The sequence below is a fragment of the Cotesia glomerata genome, linkage group LG5, assembly GCF_020080835.1.
Source record: "Cotesia glomerata isolate CgM1 linkage group LG5, MPM_Cglom_v2.3, whole genome shotgun sequence".
Classification (NCBI taxonomy): domain Eukaryota; kingdom Metazoa; phylum Arthropoda; class Insecta; order Hymenoptera; family Braconidae; genus Cotesia; species Cotesia glomerata.
This window is the reverse complement of record NC_058162.1, coordinates 19218235-19239288: the sequence shown is the minus strand read 5'-3', so window position 1 is coordinate 19239288 and position 21054 is coordinate 19218235. Positions and strand designations below refer to the sequence as shown.

The 21054-nt window shown below is 32.1% G+C and overlaps 1 protein-coding gene across 10 annotated transcripts in view; it reads right to left on the bottom strand.

Moving 5' to 3' along the window:
- LOC123266303 (protein unc-13 homolog 4B) overlaps window positions 1–21054 on the bottom strand; it is a 118621-nt gene that overhangs the window by 11381 nt on the left and 86186 nt on the right. For 8 of the 10 annotated variants that reach the window (XM_044730483.1, XM_044730478.1, XM_044730480.1 and 5 more), the window contains 5 exons: window positions 19210–19453; window positions 7743–7907; window positions 5699–6606; window positions 4499–4648; window positions 2835–4318 (listed from right to left, as the gene is read on the bottom strand). In XM_044730483.1, the coding sequence (XP_044586418.1) occupies window positions 2835–4318; window positions 4499–4648; window positions 5699–6606; window positions 7743–7907; window positions 19210–19453 (2951 nt within the window). Of the gene's footprint in view, window positions 1–2834; window positions 4319–4498; window positions 4649–5698; window positions 6607–7742; window positions 7908–14344; window positions 15443–16258; window positions 16456–19209; window positions 19454–21054 lie in introns of those variants that run through there. The other 2 variants (XM_044730486.1, XM_044730487.1) reach the window with 2 other exon arrangements.

The following is a 21054-nucleotide window of genomic DNA, read 5'->3' as shown; positions in this document are numbered from 1 at the left end:
CGAATCGATTCAAATTTTCACAAAATTTAATGGCAATGATACTCTTTGGATCGCCACCTATTTTGATCCGATCAACCAAGCCGTTCTAAAGTTATAAACAGTTTACATACACACACACACACACACACACACACACACACACACACCTGCGGCAGAGGAGAAACTGCTACCAGGCGCGTCTCCCCGTAGCGGATGGGAGAACGCTCGCTGTCCTTGGATGACACTAGGTCTCTTAGTTGATGAGGTACAGAGGGTAGGTATAGAGTCCTGAGATATGACACGAAGAATGGTCCAAAGGAGTATGATGTTACTGAAGGTGTACCGCAGGTTTCTGTTCTCGGTCCACTTCTCTGGAATGTCATGTACAACGGATTGTTGAGACTGAAACTACCAAGAAATGTCAAACTGGTAGCGTACGCGGACGACGTAGCCGTAGTAATCGTCGCCAAGCATCTTGATGAGATAAAACATATGTTCGCTATCACCTTTGAGCGAATTAACCAGTGGATGGACACAGTAAATCTACAACTGGCTAAACAGAAGACCGAGGCTGTACTTATCACTAGCAGAAAAGTGGTGGAAACGATCAATCTAAATGTCGGAGACCAATAAATCACATCCCAACCATTCATTCGATATTTGGGAGTGATGCTCGATGCCCGACTTAACTTCAAACAACTAGTTGAATACGTGACCGCCAAAGCATCAGCAGTAGTAGCTGACCTAGTACGATTGATGCCCAACATCGGTGGCCCGAAGCAGACAAGAAGGTCATTGCTATCATCAGTATTTACATCGGTCCTCACACATGGTATATCCATTTGGGCCGACGCACTTGAGATCCAAGAATCATGGAGGAAAGCATGTCCAGTTTACCGACTGAGCGCGCTAAGAGTAGTCAGCGCCTTTCGAACAATATCAGAGGAAGCAGTGTGTGTCATTTCCGGAACTTTGCCGCTCAGAGTCCTAGCTGAGGAAAGACGGAACCTTTACCAACGAAAGAGGACAACCACACTAAGTGCCGAGGAACTCAGAGCTAAAGAACGGCAGAACAGCATCGCACGATGGCAATCGCAGTGGGACGCCGCGACAACAGGGAGATGGACACACCGTCTCATACCGAAGATCGACGTTTGGCTAAACCGAAGTCATGGCGAGGTCAATTACTATCTGACGCAGTTGTTGTCAGGACATGGATGTTTTCGGACGTATCTTTACCGCTTCAAGCATGATGATTCACCGGAGTGCCCGTCCTGCCCAGGAATCAATGAAGACGTGGAGCACGTTTTCTTTGAGTGCCCACGATTTTACCCACAGCGAGATGAGCTGGAGATGATCCTTGAAGAAGAAAATCCAACCAGAGACAATAGTAGAAGCAATGTTGTCATCAAGAGCCTCCTGGAACGCCATCAGCACATTTGCAACAGAAGTCCTCATAGACTTGCGTTCCATCGAAAGAAGAAGAGCAAATGACAACAACTAGAAGAAAGGTAAAATAACACTTTAGCTACCAGAAGAAAGAGCAGTAGCTAAATCCTCCCCTCACTAAGTAATGCCTAACGGCGGTTTCCATGAGGGATTAGGGGAAAGAGGAAAAGGGGTTTAGGGTTTAGTGGGTAGGGGCGCTAGCGTCGAGTTTTAGTATAACACTGCGTCGAGTCGCCACATATCCAGGCCAAACAACTATGCGTAGAATCCGTAAAAAGGATTCCCCCCCCCCTTAAAACAAAAAAAAAAAAAAAACACACACACACACACACATACATACATACATACATACATACATTCAGACATAGTGACACCCTCGCAGGGATAGTCAGGGAAGCTTCCTGTGACCTTCAAACGTCGAGATCTGATGAAAACTGGATTTTTGTAAAACGGGGTAAAACCAATAACTTCCCAATTTTTAAAAATTTTCAATTTTCTTAGCGGGAAGTTAAAAAGGCAAAAAATTGCGAAAAACTGCAACCACAGCGATGAAAACATTTTTGTGGACTCAGATCAAGTATGATTTTTATATATTTAAATTCACTGAATCCAAATCTGAACGTTAATCAACCCGTTGAGCCGTCAAAATTTAAAAAAATTTCGAAAACCCGAAAAAAATTGCAATAACTCATAAAAAATCGAAATTATCGAGATGAAAAACAATTTTTGGATTCGGATTGAGTATGATTTTTATGTATTTCGTTCCACTGAATTTGAATCTGATTTTTTTTGTTCCATTTACGTTTCAAAATTTAAAAAATCTCAAAAAACCAAAAAAAATTAGGAAAATTGCAGTTATAAATACGAGAAAAAATCTATTAAACACAATTGTTAATGACTTGATTTTTTTTTTTTAAATTCGATATTTTTTGAACCAGTTATCAAAAAATCTCGAAATTTACCAGCAATCCTCTTTTGGGGGATACTAAAAAACACCAAAGAATTGAGAAAATCTAAAATTCAAATTTTTTAAAACGTCCGATTTGGCGTGGAATTCCCGATATGCAAGTTCATTGCATATTATAGTTTATAATTTCTCTAAGTTGGGAGGTTAATTCCGAAAAAATTAAACAAAAAATACACGACGGAAAATTGTCAGTCCGTCACACATGTGTATAAGAATTCAAAAATGTCATTTTATAGACGTTTTTTCAGAGAAACTTAACACTGAATTATTTTATAATTTACTGAATACATTAAAAAATTATTCATTCACATGTATATTTTTTTAAAGCTTAAATTTGGAAAGCTTAATCAACATAACATTCGCTCAAACTTCCTCCAAACCCTGTTAACTCAAAGCAAATGTACCCTGTTCCAATTAAAAAATTATGATCTAAACTCACCGTTACTATCCATAGGCCGCAAGTTTCTGGCATTAAGAATCTGGACATTCAGTAAATTACTGATAAACTGAGCGCGCACAGTCAGCATACCATGTGAAGTTTCTTCAATATCCTTCTGTTGCTGAGCCCGTTCCAAATAATAACGATGGATCAAATCCGCAGTTTCAAGCCCATGGAGACTGAGAAGCCGTTCAATTTTCTCCAAAATTTTGACATTTGAAGTCTCATCGGCGCCTAAATTGAAGAACCTTATCAACGTGTGCAAAGTACGATTTAGATTGGAGTAAAATGATGGAGGCCTGCGCTTTTCCAAATTGGCGTACACGAGTTTATACAAAGTTTCAGACATTATTTCCCAAATCACTAAGAGAACTCTCTCAAAATTGTCTTCATTGAGATTGTCATGCAATACCGTGATGTTTGTGTCCAAATATTGCAACAAGCGATCCATCGCATTGCTTGTAGTGTCTATCAACTCAGCACCTTCCATCAGATATCTGCTCATCGCAGGCTGCATTTTATTCGCTACAACTTCTAGCAGCTCAATGATTTTGTTCTTCACAGTGTCCATCGTGTTGTTGATAAGAAGCTCCAGAGTTTGTCGACAGCGATCAGCTTCTTGCTGAGTTTTGTTCTCACTCAAGCTGTCGATTATATCTTGAAGGCCTAAGTCGTGGGTCAATGGCCCAATTGAAGTTCTGATGTAGTCAATATTGTTAATAGCAAAGCACCAAGCGTTAGAGACTTCGAACTTTTTATCATAAACGCTGCTATTGTTGTCCAAGCTCTGGATCTGTTGATCAACTTTTTCAGCTTTTGACGCCATCATGTCTGCATACGAAATCGTGCATTTGCATATGTCGTCAATTATCTTTGCAATAAATGTATAAGAGCCTTCGACATCTGGCCAAGCTAATTGAGTCCAAAAGACCTTTATTTGGTAAAAAATCGTCAAAGTATCAACAGCGCTAGAGCTGTACTGGACACTAGAGTCAACTGGTTGAAGGGTGTCGAATTCAACAGCCCTTTCAATCCTCTTCAATGCTTTGTACACAGATATATCTAACCAGTGCGAAACTCCAGCTCGGAACCATTCGTGGTAACTTTGGATTTTCATGTGATCGATTCCATCTAGACAAAACATGTTACTTAACATAGCATATCGCTGGAGAGTTAGATAAAGTTCAAACAATGTTGTCCCCAATGTTAGCTCTACTTCGTCAGTGCTATCAACTTCGATTCGTTTTAGACGAAGACACACATCTTCGATAATTACCATGCACATGTCACTGATTCGCTTTTCATACATTATGTAAAGTGTCCGAGCATAAGGAAAGTTGATTTTTTTTATAAACATACGGTCGTAAATTTCCATTGCACGCTGAAGATCTGCTCTAATCAGTTGGATAACTTTTATTTGGTATTTGAGCGCATCGTCGTCACTATCGCTCGCTGGAGTATTATTATTTAATATGTGATCAAACCTATAAATAAGTGCATTATTAAATACGGAAGTAATAATTTTAGACTTAATGATAACGCTAACTCTTTACTCTACTCTCGGATACTGATAATAAATAATATATTAGTCATCATGATCGATAAATAGAGATGAAGAATATGAAGTTAGATAATAATAATATAATAAGTAAAGTAATCATTACCATTCTGCTCCACCTTGGATTACGGAGTACTCTAAAACCTTCATTACATCTACTTTTGTGTCTTCGGATTCAGGAAACCAGCCGAACATTTTTTGAGGAAACAAATCAAAGTCATCAGGTATTCTGAGTGAAGAAATTGATGATAGAATTCTGGTAACAAATTAAAAAAAAACCATGTTTAGTCAACATAGTTCAATAAATCCGGAAATACATGCCTTAAGTACTTATTTTATCACAAAAGAAATGAAAAATGTTTTCTGACGAAAATTTTGTATTAAAAATTTTCTATTGTTTTCAACTCGATGTTTCTCTGTTTATAATCACTTAAAAAAACTTGAAGTACGATGATCAGCTTATTGCAATGATCACACGAAAAGCAATTGGTTTAATTGGTTATTTTTTTCGAGAGCTATAGTGTTTACAGCCTGTATTATTTAGAATAACGTAATAAATGTTTCAAGTAATTAAACAACTAGTTTTATATAAACTTTTCAATCAATTGACTTAAAAATGTAAAATGTCTTTATGAGTTAATTGTATCTATCGAAGTGTGCTTATTAAAGCATTTATGTGTAGACAATCATCATAAAGACGATTTAGTATAACAAAATCGACACTTTTCATTTTCAATACTTGTTCTTAAGACATGAAATTATCTACATAATTGATAGCATAAGGAAAAATTTGTAATAGGTATTTTTTATTATAAAAGAGGTTTTTACAGTTAAATTTAGTATCATAAAAAAAGATTTGACTAGTAATGTTTCATGGTTTCATATTTTTTTGGCGATGATTATTTTATCATTTAACTAATTAAAAGAATAAGATAAATTTTAAGACGAATATTTTTTTATTTTAAAATTGATTTTTATTCTTTCAATCTTTTTTAATGGATTGATGTATTTTTTGGTAACAGTCAATCTTTTATGTCAAGTTTTTGAAGCAGTTTTAAAAAGTTTATTAGTTATACAAGTTCCGTCACATGATGTTCCATTGAATGATTGGTAACTAATCCTGTCATAGCAATATAATTTTTTCAATTTATTTCAAAATCACCCAAACGATGTATATTATAATTAACTATATCAATAACTCATCAAGCCAGTTCTTTATTAATAATTCGCAATCCTCGGCATTCACATGATAACTGTAGATTATTGGTGCTTATTGCTATAAGAACTAACTGAATTATCAACTTACCCCAAAATAGCGCCCATTTGTGTCATAACATTTTTATCACCCGCAGAGAGCCTCCTAATTTTTCTAATACTATTTAAACAAGAGTAGACAATTTTCTTCGTAGCATCCCAGAACAATTTCTCTTCATCTTTGGAGAACAGGCCATTCTCAAGAGGCCTGAGTAATTCAACAGCAACCTTGTTGAAAACAGCAAAATGAAGCGGATGCTGCTGATGAATCCGAGAATATTCAACCCATTGCGACAAAAAGACATTTCTCGCCAGCAGTCCACGTTGAGCGCTGTGCTGAAGAATCAAGGCTTCTGCTGGAGCAGACCAACGACCACACCAGCAGTACTTTTCAACTTTTTCTGTTTCCAGTTCATGAAGAAGTAGAATCCTAACTAGATGCCTGTGTTCCTGCGCTGCTACTTGAGTATTATGCTCTGCACTAAATGCCAGTCTAAGTTTTACAACACCACGTCGTTTGGATTTGTTCTTCTTTTCAAGTGAATACCACGTCGTATGTCCAGTAACCGGAATGTCTTTCAACGGAATCTTGCAACGACCAATGAATTCGTTGTCATGACTACCCGTGGTTGCGGTAACTGCAATCTCTTTTGCTAATTTTACCAACCCTCGCACGCCTTTAACATCCTTGACTTTGCTCATCTTTTCCGGTACCGTTTCAGCAGCATCGAAATCCCAAACTTCAAGGCACAGAGTATCATTGTCAGCATCTTCAAGCGGTAGTTCGAAATGTTCCTCCCAAACTGGCGCCAACGTCATTGTCTTAACAGCTGTGTTATATCTTCGAGTTGGTGCTGATTCGAGGTAGAGTGCACAGAATGGATCACTTTTGCCGTTTGAATCTTTCGAAATAAGCTCTTTAGCTTCTATTACTTCGACATTGAGATGCATTACTGGCGCCTAGAAATAGTTACGTGCAAAATTTAACAACATACATTTAAAGGTATCTTACATTTTATTTATACTTAAATTATTCCGGGTCGAAAACTGTTGAGCTTATAGACGAGAGAATATTTTTGTGGGTAATTTTATACTTTCACCTAATTTGAAAATCGTATTATTTTATGTAGCTGATTTGTTGATATGTTTTTTTATGCATTAGAAAAAGCTAACCTGTTAATTTTTGGACATTAATTTTTTAAAGTTTAAAAGTGACGAATTTTTGAAAATTTCGAAAATGTAGCAGTATGTTTAGTTTCTAAAATTGATAATTTCTGATTTCTAAAAAAAAAATTATTAAAAAGTGAACTCAAAAATCGAAGAGAATGGTTCAAAAATTATTTTTACAGTTTATGATAACATTTTTTTGCAGAAAAAAAAGAAAAACTATTTCAAAAATATTTTTCTGTCGTATTTTTAACCCACCGAAAAAACCAATGATTTTCAAAAATGTAAAAGTTATTGGTTTCACCGTGATTCTTAAAAATCGAGGTTTCATCAGACCTTCACGTTTTGAAACCTAAAAAGCTATTCTGATTATTCCTATGAAGACGACAACACACACATACACACACACACACACACACACACACACACACACACACACACACACACACACACACACACACACACACACACACATACACACACACACACACATAGTCATACATAGTCATACGGGCATCATCACGGAAACATTCGGGGAAGCTTCCTAGGACCTCAAAACCTCGAGATCTGATGAAAACTCGATTTTCGAAGAACGGGGTGAAACCAATAACTTCCCGATTTTTGAACTTCTTCGAATTTCTTAGCGGGAAGATAAAAATAGTCATCATTTAATTCCAGTTCATTGAATGTAATTTTTTAGTTTTTGTACTAAATTTTATTTCTTTTCGAAAAGCAGTAATTTCTGTTACAAAAATTTCACACTATAAAAAAAAAATAAACAAATTCGTTACAAGTTAGCCGTAATTTTAGATTTTAAAATAAACACAATTTCAACTTAAATTTGATGCCAAAAGAAAGTTTTATTTCCGATCCAGAAATATTTACGTTCAATCTATTTCGAGAATTATTAAACAGTTCATAGAATTTACCTCCATACTTTGTATTTCTTCTATAACTTGTGAGTGCACTTCACTGTCAACCTTGAAAGCTTGCTGCAGATGATTAAGTAAAGCTTCCCGTCCGCACTCATTTGTAACATCATAGCCGATTTGGTGTTGCGTCATGTAAACAAGAGCCGTGTAAAGTTCTTCGATCTGTTAAATAAATAAACTATTTTTATTTTTTTGATGTCATCAACACATTTAGACTTTTTAATGAATTAATTGTTCCACAAAACTTAAAGTCCTATCAGTTAGGTCGATGGATCATCATCATTATCATTATCAATACTGATAAAAATTTTCTGATAAGTCATATGGCCATATCAGACTACATATCAGAATAATAAAATAATTTTTCAATTTTTTATCTTTTCTATGAATGTGTATTTCAATTCAACGTGTTGTAATAAAAATCGGTTTAGTATTTGATTAAACCAAAAACCAGCCTCAGATAAGCTTCTTAGGAGAAAAATTATTCTTATTTTAGATCTAAGACATCAAACATAAGTCTCATACAGGAAGACGATTTCGCGATCATACGCCCTCTATCGGAGATTTTCAACACTACTTTTCGTCGAAAAATTATGCATGAGCATCTATGACTATGACAAGTAATGACAAGACATATAAAACAAGATATATTCTTGATAATTGATAATATTATACCATATCAAACCATATACACAGAAAGAAACTTCTTCAAAATTTACTGTTAATTTCATGACAAAAATTACCGGTCTGTATTTGAATCGTAGAACTCTACATAATTACTACTGTATAGTACAACTTTATGATTTATTCATAATAGTAATGCTTTTCAAAGTTTACCTAAGAAAAATTTACCACAGTCTCCAGTGAAATAGAAAAAAAAAACTTTTAATGTAGCTTATACCGTACATAGATGATATTATTATTACTAGAAATATTGTTATCAATTGAATATAATTTATATGAATTAAATAGGTTATATGTTTTGAAAAGTTAAGTTCGAATGTGATGATATTCGAAGGTTAATTGATTTTTTAAATTTCATATATTTTTTCAAGGTTATTTCACATTACAACGAAAATAAAATGATAACTAATAGTAACAAAATATTATGAATGTTATTAAAGTACATTATTACGGATATTCAACTAATTGCATGAAATTTTATTAAAATAGTAATTATATAAAACTTTTTAGAACTAACTATAATTTACCAATAACTGATCACTGGTATGTGTAATTTTTCATACAACTTTAATTCAGAAGAGATAGTTCAATTCTAAAAATTCATGTTAAAGCTCATAGAATTGTCTTTATTTTGGACGATAATACTGACATTTTTCAATAGATTTTAGTGATTTTATAAAAATTAAAAGTTACTTTGAATCAGTTTTAGGTAAGGTACAACTTAGTTTTTCGATTTCATTATATTTTGATTAATTTAATAGCTGATCATGAGAAATGATCATAAAAAAATTTAGAATAGTTTGAAGTTAAATAATTTATCAACTAGATTTTCACAACCCAAAAAGACCCCAACCTACCACTCCCAACAGTTAAAGTCGGCGATGTGACCACAGCAGTTAAAACCAACTCTAAATGATAATAATAAAAGAAAAAAAAAATTAGGAAAACGGTTGACCCTGAAGGCCATCCCTGAAACTTCTGAGCAAGGCCTCGTCTGAGCAAGGCCTCGTGACGTTGTCAAAATAATTTGGCAACGCAGGTAAGCTCAAAGATTCGGGGACTAGGCTAGACAGAAGAACGAACGAACGAGACTCTTGTAAGGGGGGATAGGTGTTATGGCTCAAACAGGTCTTACGGCTGCACCTCCCCGCATGGGCCCCGCTGGTAACTGGTCGGGTTGTTATTATATTACAGATCAGGCTAACGCAGTCGTTGAATGGGTTGATACAGTTAACTAAGTACGAGGACAGATTGACATTAAAATCAACTCAATTCACATCTGTCCTATGATAGCGTAAATGCTTGAGGACAGGGTGTTTCCTTGCCGGCAAACTTGGCTGTGTATTTCCTATGTGAGGGTAGGATAGATATACGTGCGTGTATAGCTCTTTTGAGCCCAGGAAACGGCCTCTTCGGAGGTAGGCGAAAGCCTCACCATATATTCTTCATCCCTGAAACTTCCCGCTAATTCCATACCTGGATGCTTAAAATTGCACTTATGCCGTTATTGAGCGCTCTTCGAGCTCAAAAATACAGTTTATGTGTTGTTTTGAGCTCTCCGAGCTCAAACAGATAACATTTCTATGCTTTTGAGCTCTTCGAGCTTAGAAGTCTAATAAAAGTTTGATAAAACACTATTTTTTGAGTTTTCAAACCGCAATAACTTTTGAATGAATGAACCGATTTTTACGCGGTTGGCGGCATTCGACGCAGTTTTTAAGCCTTTTAAAAAATCTTTAAGTTTAAATTGATCAAACTAGAAATTTCGGAGTAATTCCGAAAAAACATTTTTTTGGGTTTTCTTTCCTGCACGATATCTCTCGAATGAATCAACCGATTTTGACCGGATTAGCAGCGATTGACGTGGTTTTTTAAGTTTAAGAGCTGAGTAGTTTTTGGAGTTGATCGATAAAGCCGTTCGAAAGTTATTCCAAAAAGACCACTTTTGAAAAAATTTTTTTTACAGTTTTTTTTAGATTTCTCGAAATCTATCGGTACGAATTATATCCAAAATCTAAGTTTGGACAAGCCCTTTCAAATGGCGCCAACCGCGATCAAATCGGTCGAGCTATTCAAAAGTTATGAGAGGCTTACACACACACACACACACACACACACACACACACACACACACACACACACACACACACACACACACACACACACACACACACACACACACACAGACACACACACACACACATACATACAGACATAGTGACACCCTCGCGGGAGTAGTCAGGGAAGCTTCCTGTGACCTTCAAACGTCGAGATCTGATGAAAACTGGATTTTTGTAAAACGGGGTAAAACCAATAACTTCCCGATTTTTGAAAATCTGAGATTTTCTTTGCGGAAAGTTAAAAATTTTTTTCAACTATTTACTACACTGATAGAAAATTTATGTTGACTGAAGAGATATTTTCTTGATCTAAGAATTTAGTTTGAAAGACAAATGATTATTTTACTTTAAGAATTTCTTGTCTTGATTTAGATTTTCTTGGCTTAAGAGCTATATTATTTTCAATCGATACATTTAAGTTTTTCAATCAAAATAACATTATCGTTTAAAAAACTTAAAATAATTCATCAAAGTATATTTCAAAAACTAAATAGTCTTTAATTGTTATACCAAAAAAAAAAACTATTTCTTGGAAATAAGTAAATTAATGACTCAAAAAAAAAGCCATTCTTAACACAAGTCGGTAACATCTTGAATCAATGTTATCGCCTATCTTGAACCAAGAGACAAAAATTCTTGAAAGAAATATATCTATATCTAATTTCAAGAGTTCAAGTTTTGAAAAATTGTAATTAGATCCAAAGTGGAATGTCCCTCGATTACTGCCATCTTCACTGTTATTTTCTCAAAAAATTTCGTTCCTTATATAGGCATACAGTTTTTTGATATAGTCGTACATGGATATCGAAATTTAAAGCCGAAATAGAGCTTCCTAGTCCGGAATAGAACCCATTTAGAGCCCAGTAGTCCGAATAGCACCGACATTGGACCCACAGGTCCGATTTTCAATCGAGAGGTCCGATTTTGAGCCTCGAGGTCCTTTCGAGACTTCGAGAGGTCTGATTTTAAACCCCGAAGTCCGATACAGAATTGAAATCATTATTAGTAGATTTCATAAAAATCTAACTATTACGGCCGTCCTCATGGCGCAACTTTTAAAAAATTTAGTCATTTTCTGACTCTGTTTGTCGAGCTGAGTCAGAAAATATATATAGTTTAAAAGTTTATATATGTATGTATTTATATATATATATATATATATATATATATATATATATATATATATATATATATATATATATATATATTTATACGATATAACGCGGCTTGTCAGCACGATAGCGTTCTCAATTTCTATCCGATTGTTCTCAAACTCAACATGCTTTATCTATCGATAAATACCAAGGTTAAGTTCGAAGATGAGCTTAATCGGTCGAGTAGTTTGGAAATGACAGGATTTTGAAATTTTGAAAATCGTAAAAATTGATGTTTACACTACTTTAACTTGATATAATTACTGAACTAGACAAGATATCGAAATTTGGTAAAATGCATCTTGAAGCTCTTTTATTAAGCTTTAATTTTCACTAGCTAGAAGTGGAAATAGCTTTAATATTACTCATTTTAGTTCACTTAAAAGAAACAGTTTTTAGTAGATTTCATAAAAATCTAACTATTACAGCCGTCCTCATTGTTGTTAGATATCTGAGTAAATAAAATAAAAGAAAATAAATCAATAATAAGCGAGATAATTTTTTATTATCATATATATTTTATCAGTATTATTTTATAACAGTAGTTCATATTGAATTTTATTTTATGTAGTTTTTATCATTTCGATTCTAAATATTTTCTAAAATTGAAAATATTATATTTTTTTGTCCATTTGATGTCGGTTTGATTACTTCTTATAAGTTGCGAGAGAGAAGTTATGAAATCTACTTCCATTTCGGCTGCCGAATGGCCTTTTTTTTACCATTTATTTATTTATCAGTGAACTTGTTAATTAATTTTTTTTTATTTAGACAACATATACGAGAGAATTTTTTTAAGTTGTGTCGTAAAAGAGAAGCTAATCAATCGTAATTTATTTATTTATTGAGATCTGTACCCGTTAATTAATGAAAGTTCGTATTTTCAAACTGACAGCTCTCAGAGGTATATCAGCGAATAAATTTATTACTTATATTTTTCCAGAAACGTACATAAAATTTTTAGAAATTACATATGAAAATTCTTCATTGAAAAAAAAAAATTTTATTTTTAAATTAATATTATTAATTTTAATAATATTAATAATTTTTTTATTTTTTAGTATAGGCGATTCAGTCCATAAACAAATAACCAATGAATATTATACAATAGTCATGATCCTGCTGCGATAGTTGTATGCAAACCTTACAACGTTATACTTGAAAGTAAAGAGATTTTAGAAAATTTTTAAAATATTTTGTAAAATTCTTTAAAGCTTTTTAAAATGTTGAAAATTTAGTAATTATATAGAAGTGGGGCTCGCATGTTTTTTGAGGATAAAAAATCGAAAAATTAATATTTTTCGGAATTTTTTTTTCTTCAAATTGTTTAGCTCCGCGGCGGATTTATGATAAAAATTTAACTTTAGCTCAAAATCATCCCTTAAGCTAAGGTAATTGCATTTGAAAAGTAAAAAATAAAAATTTTGACTTTTGATCAAGAATTTGATGGTCAAACATTAAAATTTCGTTGAATTTGAACTTTGCATCTTGTTACGCATTAAAAACTAAACAATTAAAAAAAAAATTTCCAAAAATATTAATTTCATTTTTTTTTTTAAATTATTCCATTTTCGATGAAATTTAAGAAAAAAAATAAATCATTTGGTGAAAACAATTTTTTATAGTGATTTCATAATTTGAAAAAACCTGAGTCCCACTTCCATATAATTACGGAAAATTTTTAAAAATTTTTTAAAGCTCTTTAAAATTTTTGAAAATATTTTTAAATCTTATTTAAAATTTTTTACAGCTTTTTAAAATGTTTAAAAATTTTTGAAAATTCTTTAAACTTTTAAAAAGCCGAAAAGGTACATTTAGATTTTGTAAAAATTAATAAATACTTATTTCAATTTTTACGAAATATTTTTAACTTCCCGATTTTCGAAAATTTTCAATTTTCTTAGCGGGAAGTTAAAAAAAATTCTTTTGAATTTAATTAATTATAGTACGTAGCTTTACTAGTATAGTAGTAACGATGATTGACAACATTTCTAACTTGTCACCTATATTTCAATACAGTCAATAATTCATATTCAAACAAAATTAATTCACGTACTATCGTTCGTAGTAGCGTAATCGTTTAAGCATCGGCTTCGCGTCTGTAGGGTCGTGTGTTCGAATCTTTGTTAGGGCGTATTTAATTTATTTCATCTGGCTAGGTAGGCGAGTGTTTAAGTTTAGACTAACGTATGTTATATCTCGTAAATTTCTGAGTCCAAAATGCACTTTGAACTAAAAACTATAAAAATTCTCTTCTATTAATTTTTTATTCAAAATATGTTTATAGTTAATAACAAAATGGTGGATCATAGGGGCCTGGTGTGCGCAGAATAAATTTTGCATGCGTTATAGTAATCCTGTCGAACTTCTGGGCTCTAAGTAGGTTCTATGCACGTGTTAAATTAGGTCCGACTTTAGACACTAAAGTGGTAAAAACGGAAATTTGTACCACTTTGGGGTCTAAAGTCAGACTTAATTTAACATGAGAATAGATCCGACTTAGAGCCCAGAGGTCCGACCGGAGTCCTACCTTAGGAGGCTCTATATGGGCTTTAAATTTCGACTCGGATTAAGCCAAATCCGAAATTTTTTTCCGGATTAGATAAATGTATTTTTTTTAATATAATTTCTACAATCTTACCGTCATTGCACGAAGAATCGCATTGGTTTTCCGCTCTAATTCCGCTTTTGGGATACCTCGAAAGGTATTTTTACTACGGATGCTTCTATTCATCCCTCCAAGCGTTTTTGTCACAACCATGATAATTAATCCAGAATTTTTACTCGTACATTTGTATTTATTGAATAATTAATGTCACAAAAGTTCGATTAAATTGCACTTTTAACAATTGCCGATTAAATTTCTAAAAGTAAATTCTATAAACATTAATTGTGCGGAGAACTACTGAGTATTCAATTTCAAGACTAATTCAATTCTTAACAAAACTTGTCAATATTTATTAATTTTGTTAATAAAAAAATTACCACAAGCAAAAAACACTTTATTATATCAACCGCCTGAATTGTAACGCGATAAACAAGTCATAATTTTTACAACGAAGATGAACTTCGTCTGTGACCTTTTCTACTGATAATCATCAAGCAACGATCCCCACTTAGGCCCGCGCATATCCGATTATACGAATGCTTAAAGTTTCAATTGTTAATGTCGAGTCGGAAACCAAAATAAAATTCGAATAAAATTGAAATTGGCAATTTATAAGCTTAATTTATTTGAGTGTAATAAAAATCACGAGACATTGGGGGTCATCATCACTTGAAACTAATGACGAAAGAATTAACAGAATGCGGTACTAGAGTCTGCAAATAGTTGACGCTTAGCCATCTGATCCGATGAATTAAAAAATGCTAACGCCTAAAGTAGACGCACGCAATTGAACTTTCTAATATTTTTTTTTCTAAGCGCGTAATTTTTGGAAGATTACGTAAAAAAATTTGGTCTATTTATTTGAAACACACAGGTGACCAGAATCAGAGGTAGCCATTTAGAACTGGGCCGCATCCCGTTTAAACTAGTGTACAGAATTGTGTAGTGCGTTTAGTTCATCATATGTTCCTACAATTGCGTCCAATGAAAGTTGATATACCGACAATTAGCTGATTGACTATCAAGGCATCTCCAAGGCACACTGTATTGCTATTATGACAAACTTATTATTCATTTTTTTATATTTAAGACCATTAACTTTAACATCAAGTCAATTACGAGATTTAATTCTGATTTTTTGAGTTAACAATTTTTTCAAGTAAGAGAATTTGGTCATTTTTTTGATTTACGATCATTTGGTTCTTTACCATAGAAAATTTTAGACTTAATATTCTGGAATATTTTTGTATTTTGTAAAAATAAATTTTTTAATTAACTTTAGAGCTTTTAGTGCTGCGAAAATGTTATTTTAACCAAAAATGCGTTTACAGAAATTTAGCAATTTTTATTTGTAAAAATATGAAATTTAAACAATATAATTTTGAAGAACGTCTATTTCCTAATTTGAAAAGATATATTTTTATGAAAAATTTACATAATTTTTTATCAAAAAATGTATATTTAAGAAAAAAATTTTCAATTATTTCATTGTTAATGACCTTCTAGAAAAAAAATATAACAGTAAAAAAAATTCAAACATTATTTTAATAAATTGAAGTATAGTGGACCCGCGAATTATACAATTACCATAAATTAAGCTATTTAAAAATTGAATTAAAAAAAAAAAATTACGAAATTTTTTTTTGTTTGAGTTATTTCGTTAAAAAATTCGAGGTGACGATTTTTATATTATATAAATATAAAAATTTAAACTGCAGACTTATAACATTCAAAAGCACAAAAATACTCAAAAGTCTGTCTTCACGTAAAAATAAAAAAAAATTGTCTCATGAATGTGACAAACTTTTAAAATTTCACAATCCAGCCGTTACTAAAACTAAAAATACATAGACTTGAAAAAAAATTCTTCATGACATTACGCGACGATCCCACAAAACAAATAATCACAAGTTTTATCAAGACGGTAATTAAATTTCTAAAGCTCACTGGTGCATATCACATCACATAAAATCCCATACGTGTAATTGTCATTTTTCATTCCATCTTCTTGATTTTATTCATTAACATTTAACATCGATTATGTATCATGATTGATTAGATAAAAAAACACTTATCAAACGCAAAATAATTAACTGATATTTACGTCGGCGAAAATGAGAATGAGAATAAATAAAATGCAAAAAGATAGATACGTAACCAAGTCTAACTCAACACTGCCAGGAATAGATGGACTGAGTAAATTTGTTAGCGAATCCTCGTGGTGGTGTTTCACCACGTACGTAACATTTGTGTGGACGAACTTACGCGCGGAGACCCGATCAATTCCGACTAAGATGTGTACCAATTATACTAGACACGCAATATATAACAAAGTTGTTTATCCCGACCTAGTACCCTTGGTCAAGCTTATAAGATTTATGAATGTCGCTGAGTTTCGAGCTGGGTCTTCACGTTTTAATTCAGAATCTCTGGGAATAGTCACCCTTGATCCCGTTTTGTCAGTTATGGGAGCAACTTACGGTTAATTACTTTGAATTTGTAATATTTTTGTTTTCAATTTTTTTTTGTTTTTTTTTTCTCGGAAATTCGAAATTGTTTAGTAATCATTTTTTTTACGATTTGTAATAATAATAATGAAATTATTCGTCACTATAAAATAAACAATAGATTTGGCATGATAATTAATGAAAAAGTGATGTAATTCAAAACCTGTTGGAATTTTGTATTCAAATCAACTATTGAAAAATATTCAAGATGAAATAGCCATGGAAAGTTTTTTATTGCTAAAAATACTTTTAAATGATAAGGTAAAAAATTAATAAATTTCAAAAATAAATGAAGTATGTTTCAAACTTTTAAAATAGAGTTATCATGAGTTATTTCAATTACCTGCGGTCATATCATTTTACATTGTTGCCGTGTTTTATCGGTTTTTTGATATGTGTAACGTCAGTGACTAAAATTCGGGGCTTATTAAAGTTTACAAAGATGCTATTATTTCAACAACATTCATAGCATTCTAAAAATTGATTTCTATTTCTCCAGTTTATAAGAATTAAAACTAAGTTTTTCAACAACAAAAAATTTCCAAATTTTAGTATTTTTCTGAAAATCGGTATCCAACCTCCTTAATATGTTTTCGAGCAACTTGATAGTTTGAATATCAATTAACCTTCAATTTTTTACCATCAAATTGACATAATAAAGAATAGAAATAAAATACGAAGCAACTAAAGTCAGATAAACAGTTATTACTACTTTATTTTAAATCAACAAAATTTATCCGGGATCTTTAACATTTAAAATAATATTAAGTGATTGAAAAATAAATACTTCAACTTTAAATTTCGTGAGTGTAAACAATTCTAAATTAAAAAAATAATAAATTGACCAGAAAAGAGGTTAAAAACATAAAAATGTAATTTTTGATAATTTAAGAAAATTTTAAAAAATCTTGAATGACCTCGAAAAAATTTCTGGTATCATTTGCATTTAAGTTAATCATACAAAAATTTAATGAACCACTTTGTATAAAAAAAAGTGATATCAACGAACAATTCGCTTTACAAAAAATACAATAACTATTAACAACCATAATTAGTCGGCCTTGTATTTTTAATAGGTCCATCATTATTTGAGGAATGATCTGTATTACAAATTGCTATTCGAATCCTTTACGTCGTGCTGTAATAAATAAATTTTAAATTCGACATTTTATCCCAAATACCATAAATATATAAAACTGGTGGTTAAAGTCCTTGTTCATACTGTGAGCATTCCAGTACTCTCTCTAATCGACCAAAGTAAAAAACTGCAGTATATCACGTTGCGCTCGAGTAAAAGCGCTAAATCCAACTAAAATTTTGTTTTTATTTCTTTCATTCTTAAAAATTAATTATGGTTATTCCTTAAAGTATTAAAAATCAAAAATATCGATCAATGAAGCCCTGTGCACTTATTTTTTGTTAATAACTATCAATATTTTTTCTTTTAATTTTTCATGATAACATGAACGCTAGCAGCGTGTTATTTTATATTTTCCAACGTTTTTTAACTTTTTTGCAAAGTGTATTGGACATTAATTTTTTGTTTAATCGACTACTAAACCATTTTATGTTTAATATAACATGTTAATTTGTTTATACATTTTTCGAAAAAATAAAAAAATGGGAAATTACATTAAACTATTTTCTTATTCCAGATCAGACTATATATAGCCACATCAGGCTACATATGGTCATATCAAAAAAGTCTTATTCAATCTATTCAATTTGAGTCTCTTATCGATGATAATAATTTATATTTTTTTTCGTGTATGAACGAATGTATCTAACATATATAATAAAAACATAGGCGAACATAAAAAATTTTTCACGTACGCTTTCGACAAAAATACATATAAATTAGATATATATACAGATAGAAATTTCACTTATGATTGCCTACATGTTTTGATATATATTTTTTCCAGGGAGGCTTGTCGATCGATTTAATAATTTAATAAGATGACCCCTTAAACATAATTGTTAGACAAGTACTTAAAGTTATCTTCTCTAAACCAGCTTTTGTTATCAAGTAAAGTAGAATATAATAGTCAGATTAAATCTTAAAGATGATCCATTCATCAGCAAATGAATAGTTTTATTCGAATTTCACACGATGCTCAAGATTATAAAAATAATATAGCTCGAAATAAATTAGCATAGCTTTTATCTTTGATCGAACAGGCGTTGCATTATACAAGCCGATGAACGATGATACAATTTCTTACAATGCATTCAATGAATCCGTTTAGATGCTCAATTAATCCCAGCTGCCATTTCAAATACAATCGACAGTGTTTAAGTAGCTTTATTGATACATTGATGCATTGATGCACGGGAAAATATTTTTTTAAAAATACAAACAGCTCGTTAATTTATATAATCTAAACTTACATTCCAGCCGACAGAGCCAATGACAATATCCAGAGCCCGTTCATTTTCATCTCTGTCGCTGTCTGATTCGAGCAAAGCTTCTGTTGGTTCTTCTATACTTCCTCCTTCGCTGACTACGTCTTCTTCCTCATCACTTTTGTCTGATTTTATTGGTAATGGTCCTTCTGCGAGTTCTTGAGCTCGAACTTTTTCTGCTAACAGTGTTCCTAAATTCTCGAAAAATCCACCATCCGAATCTTGAATCCTGGAATAATTAATCACTTTAATTTATTTTTTTTCGAATTTTTTACAAAAATAAATATGAATAATATTATATATACATTCCAGATATAAACTATTTAGTTTCATTGAAATGATTAAAAAAAAAAATTTTTTAAATTAAAAAAAAAAATTTCAATCGGCCGGCCCTTTCTAAAAAATTAAAATTAAAAGACCTGATCATGCCTGTTCATGTATGATCAGGCCTGAAATTAGACATGATCATGCCTGTTTATGCCTGCTCATGTCTGAAGCGTCAAATACGCTCAGGCCTGTTCATGCCTGATCAGACCTGTTCATGCCTGAAGGGTTAAATACGCTCAGGTCTGATCATGCCTGATCGTGTCTGATCAGGCCTGTTCATGTCTGAAGGGTAAAATACGCTCAGGTCTGATCAGGCCTGTTCATGTCTGATCAGGCCTGTCCATGCCTGTTCATGTCTGAAGTGTGAAATACGCTCAGGCCTGTTCATGCTTGTCTATGCCTAGAAAAGTTAATTAAATTTACCCTACGGTAGGTTTTTAATGATAACCAAAATACTTTTATTTATTAAATAATAAAATATACCGTTTATTGATAATTTACAAATTTATCAATCAAAATTAATGCACACACACACTGAACATATTCAAAAATTTTTTCTTAGCATATTTGGTCCTTAGCATAACACTTCAGACATGAACAGGCATGAACAGACATAAACAGGCATGATCAGGCCTGATCATACATGAACAGGCATGGTCAGGTCTGATCATTTTTTTCCGAGTAGATCTGATCAGACTTGCATAGTCAGAGATGTGATAAAAATTTTTTCTTTGATGAAAAAAATTTTTTTGGACATCACAAAATGTGCAAAATTATTTTTATCATTACGTTTAAATAATTTTGAAATAAAAAATTTGTTACATTTCCTATGGGATGTTTTGCTCTGCTCTGCTCCTGCCTAATATTAAAATCATTACTTATTTTATTATTTAAATAAATGTGATGTTATAATGAGATTCGGTTAAATAAATAAATGAGGACTATCAAAATATATTATAAAATCAATTTTTATATTATATTTATGATAAACTTATTTGATACGTTATGTACTACATAGAATTGTTGTCACATAAGATAGCAGTACAGCAAGCGGGAACTTCAAGGCGCACGGATATCACAAAAGTTAAGCAGCATTGAGAGTGGTTAGTAGTTGGATGGGTGACTGCTGGTGTTACGGCCGTACAATTATATGTAATCATTTTTTTTTTAATTTTAATTCATTATAAAGAATTGCGTATGACTCTATCAAGTATTATATCCATAAAATTAAGCAAAATAATTCATTAAAAGTAACAATGGTTTTTCAGACCTGACCATATCTGACCAGGCCTGATCAGGTCAATTCATACCTGATCAGGCATGGTCATTTTTCATGTCTGATCAGGCCTGAAGACTCATGCCTGTTCATGTCTGATCAGGCCTGATCATTTTTTCTCGGGGAATCAGGGAATCAACTGTTTTTCAGATTTTTTTGTTTTTTTGTAATTAACTGAGCATTATGAGGCGTAAATATTTATTTTCACTATGAAATCAATTTTTTTT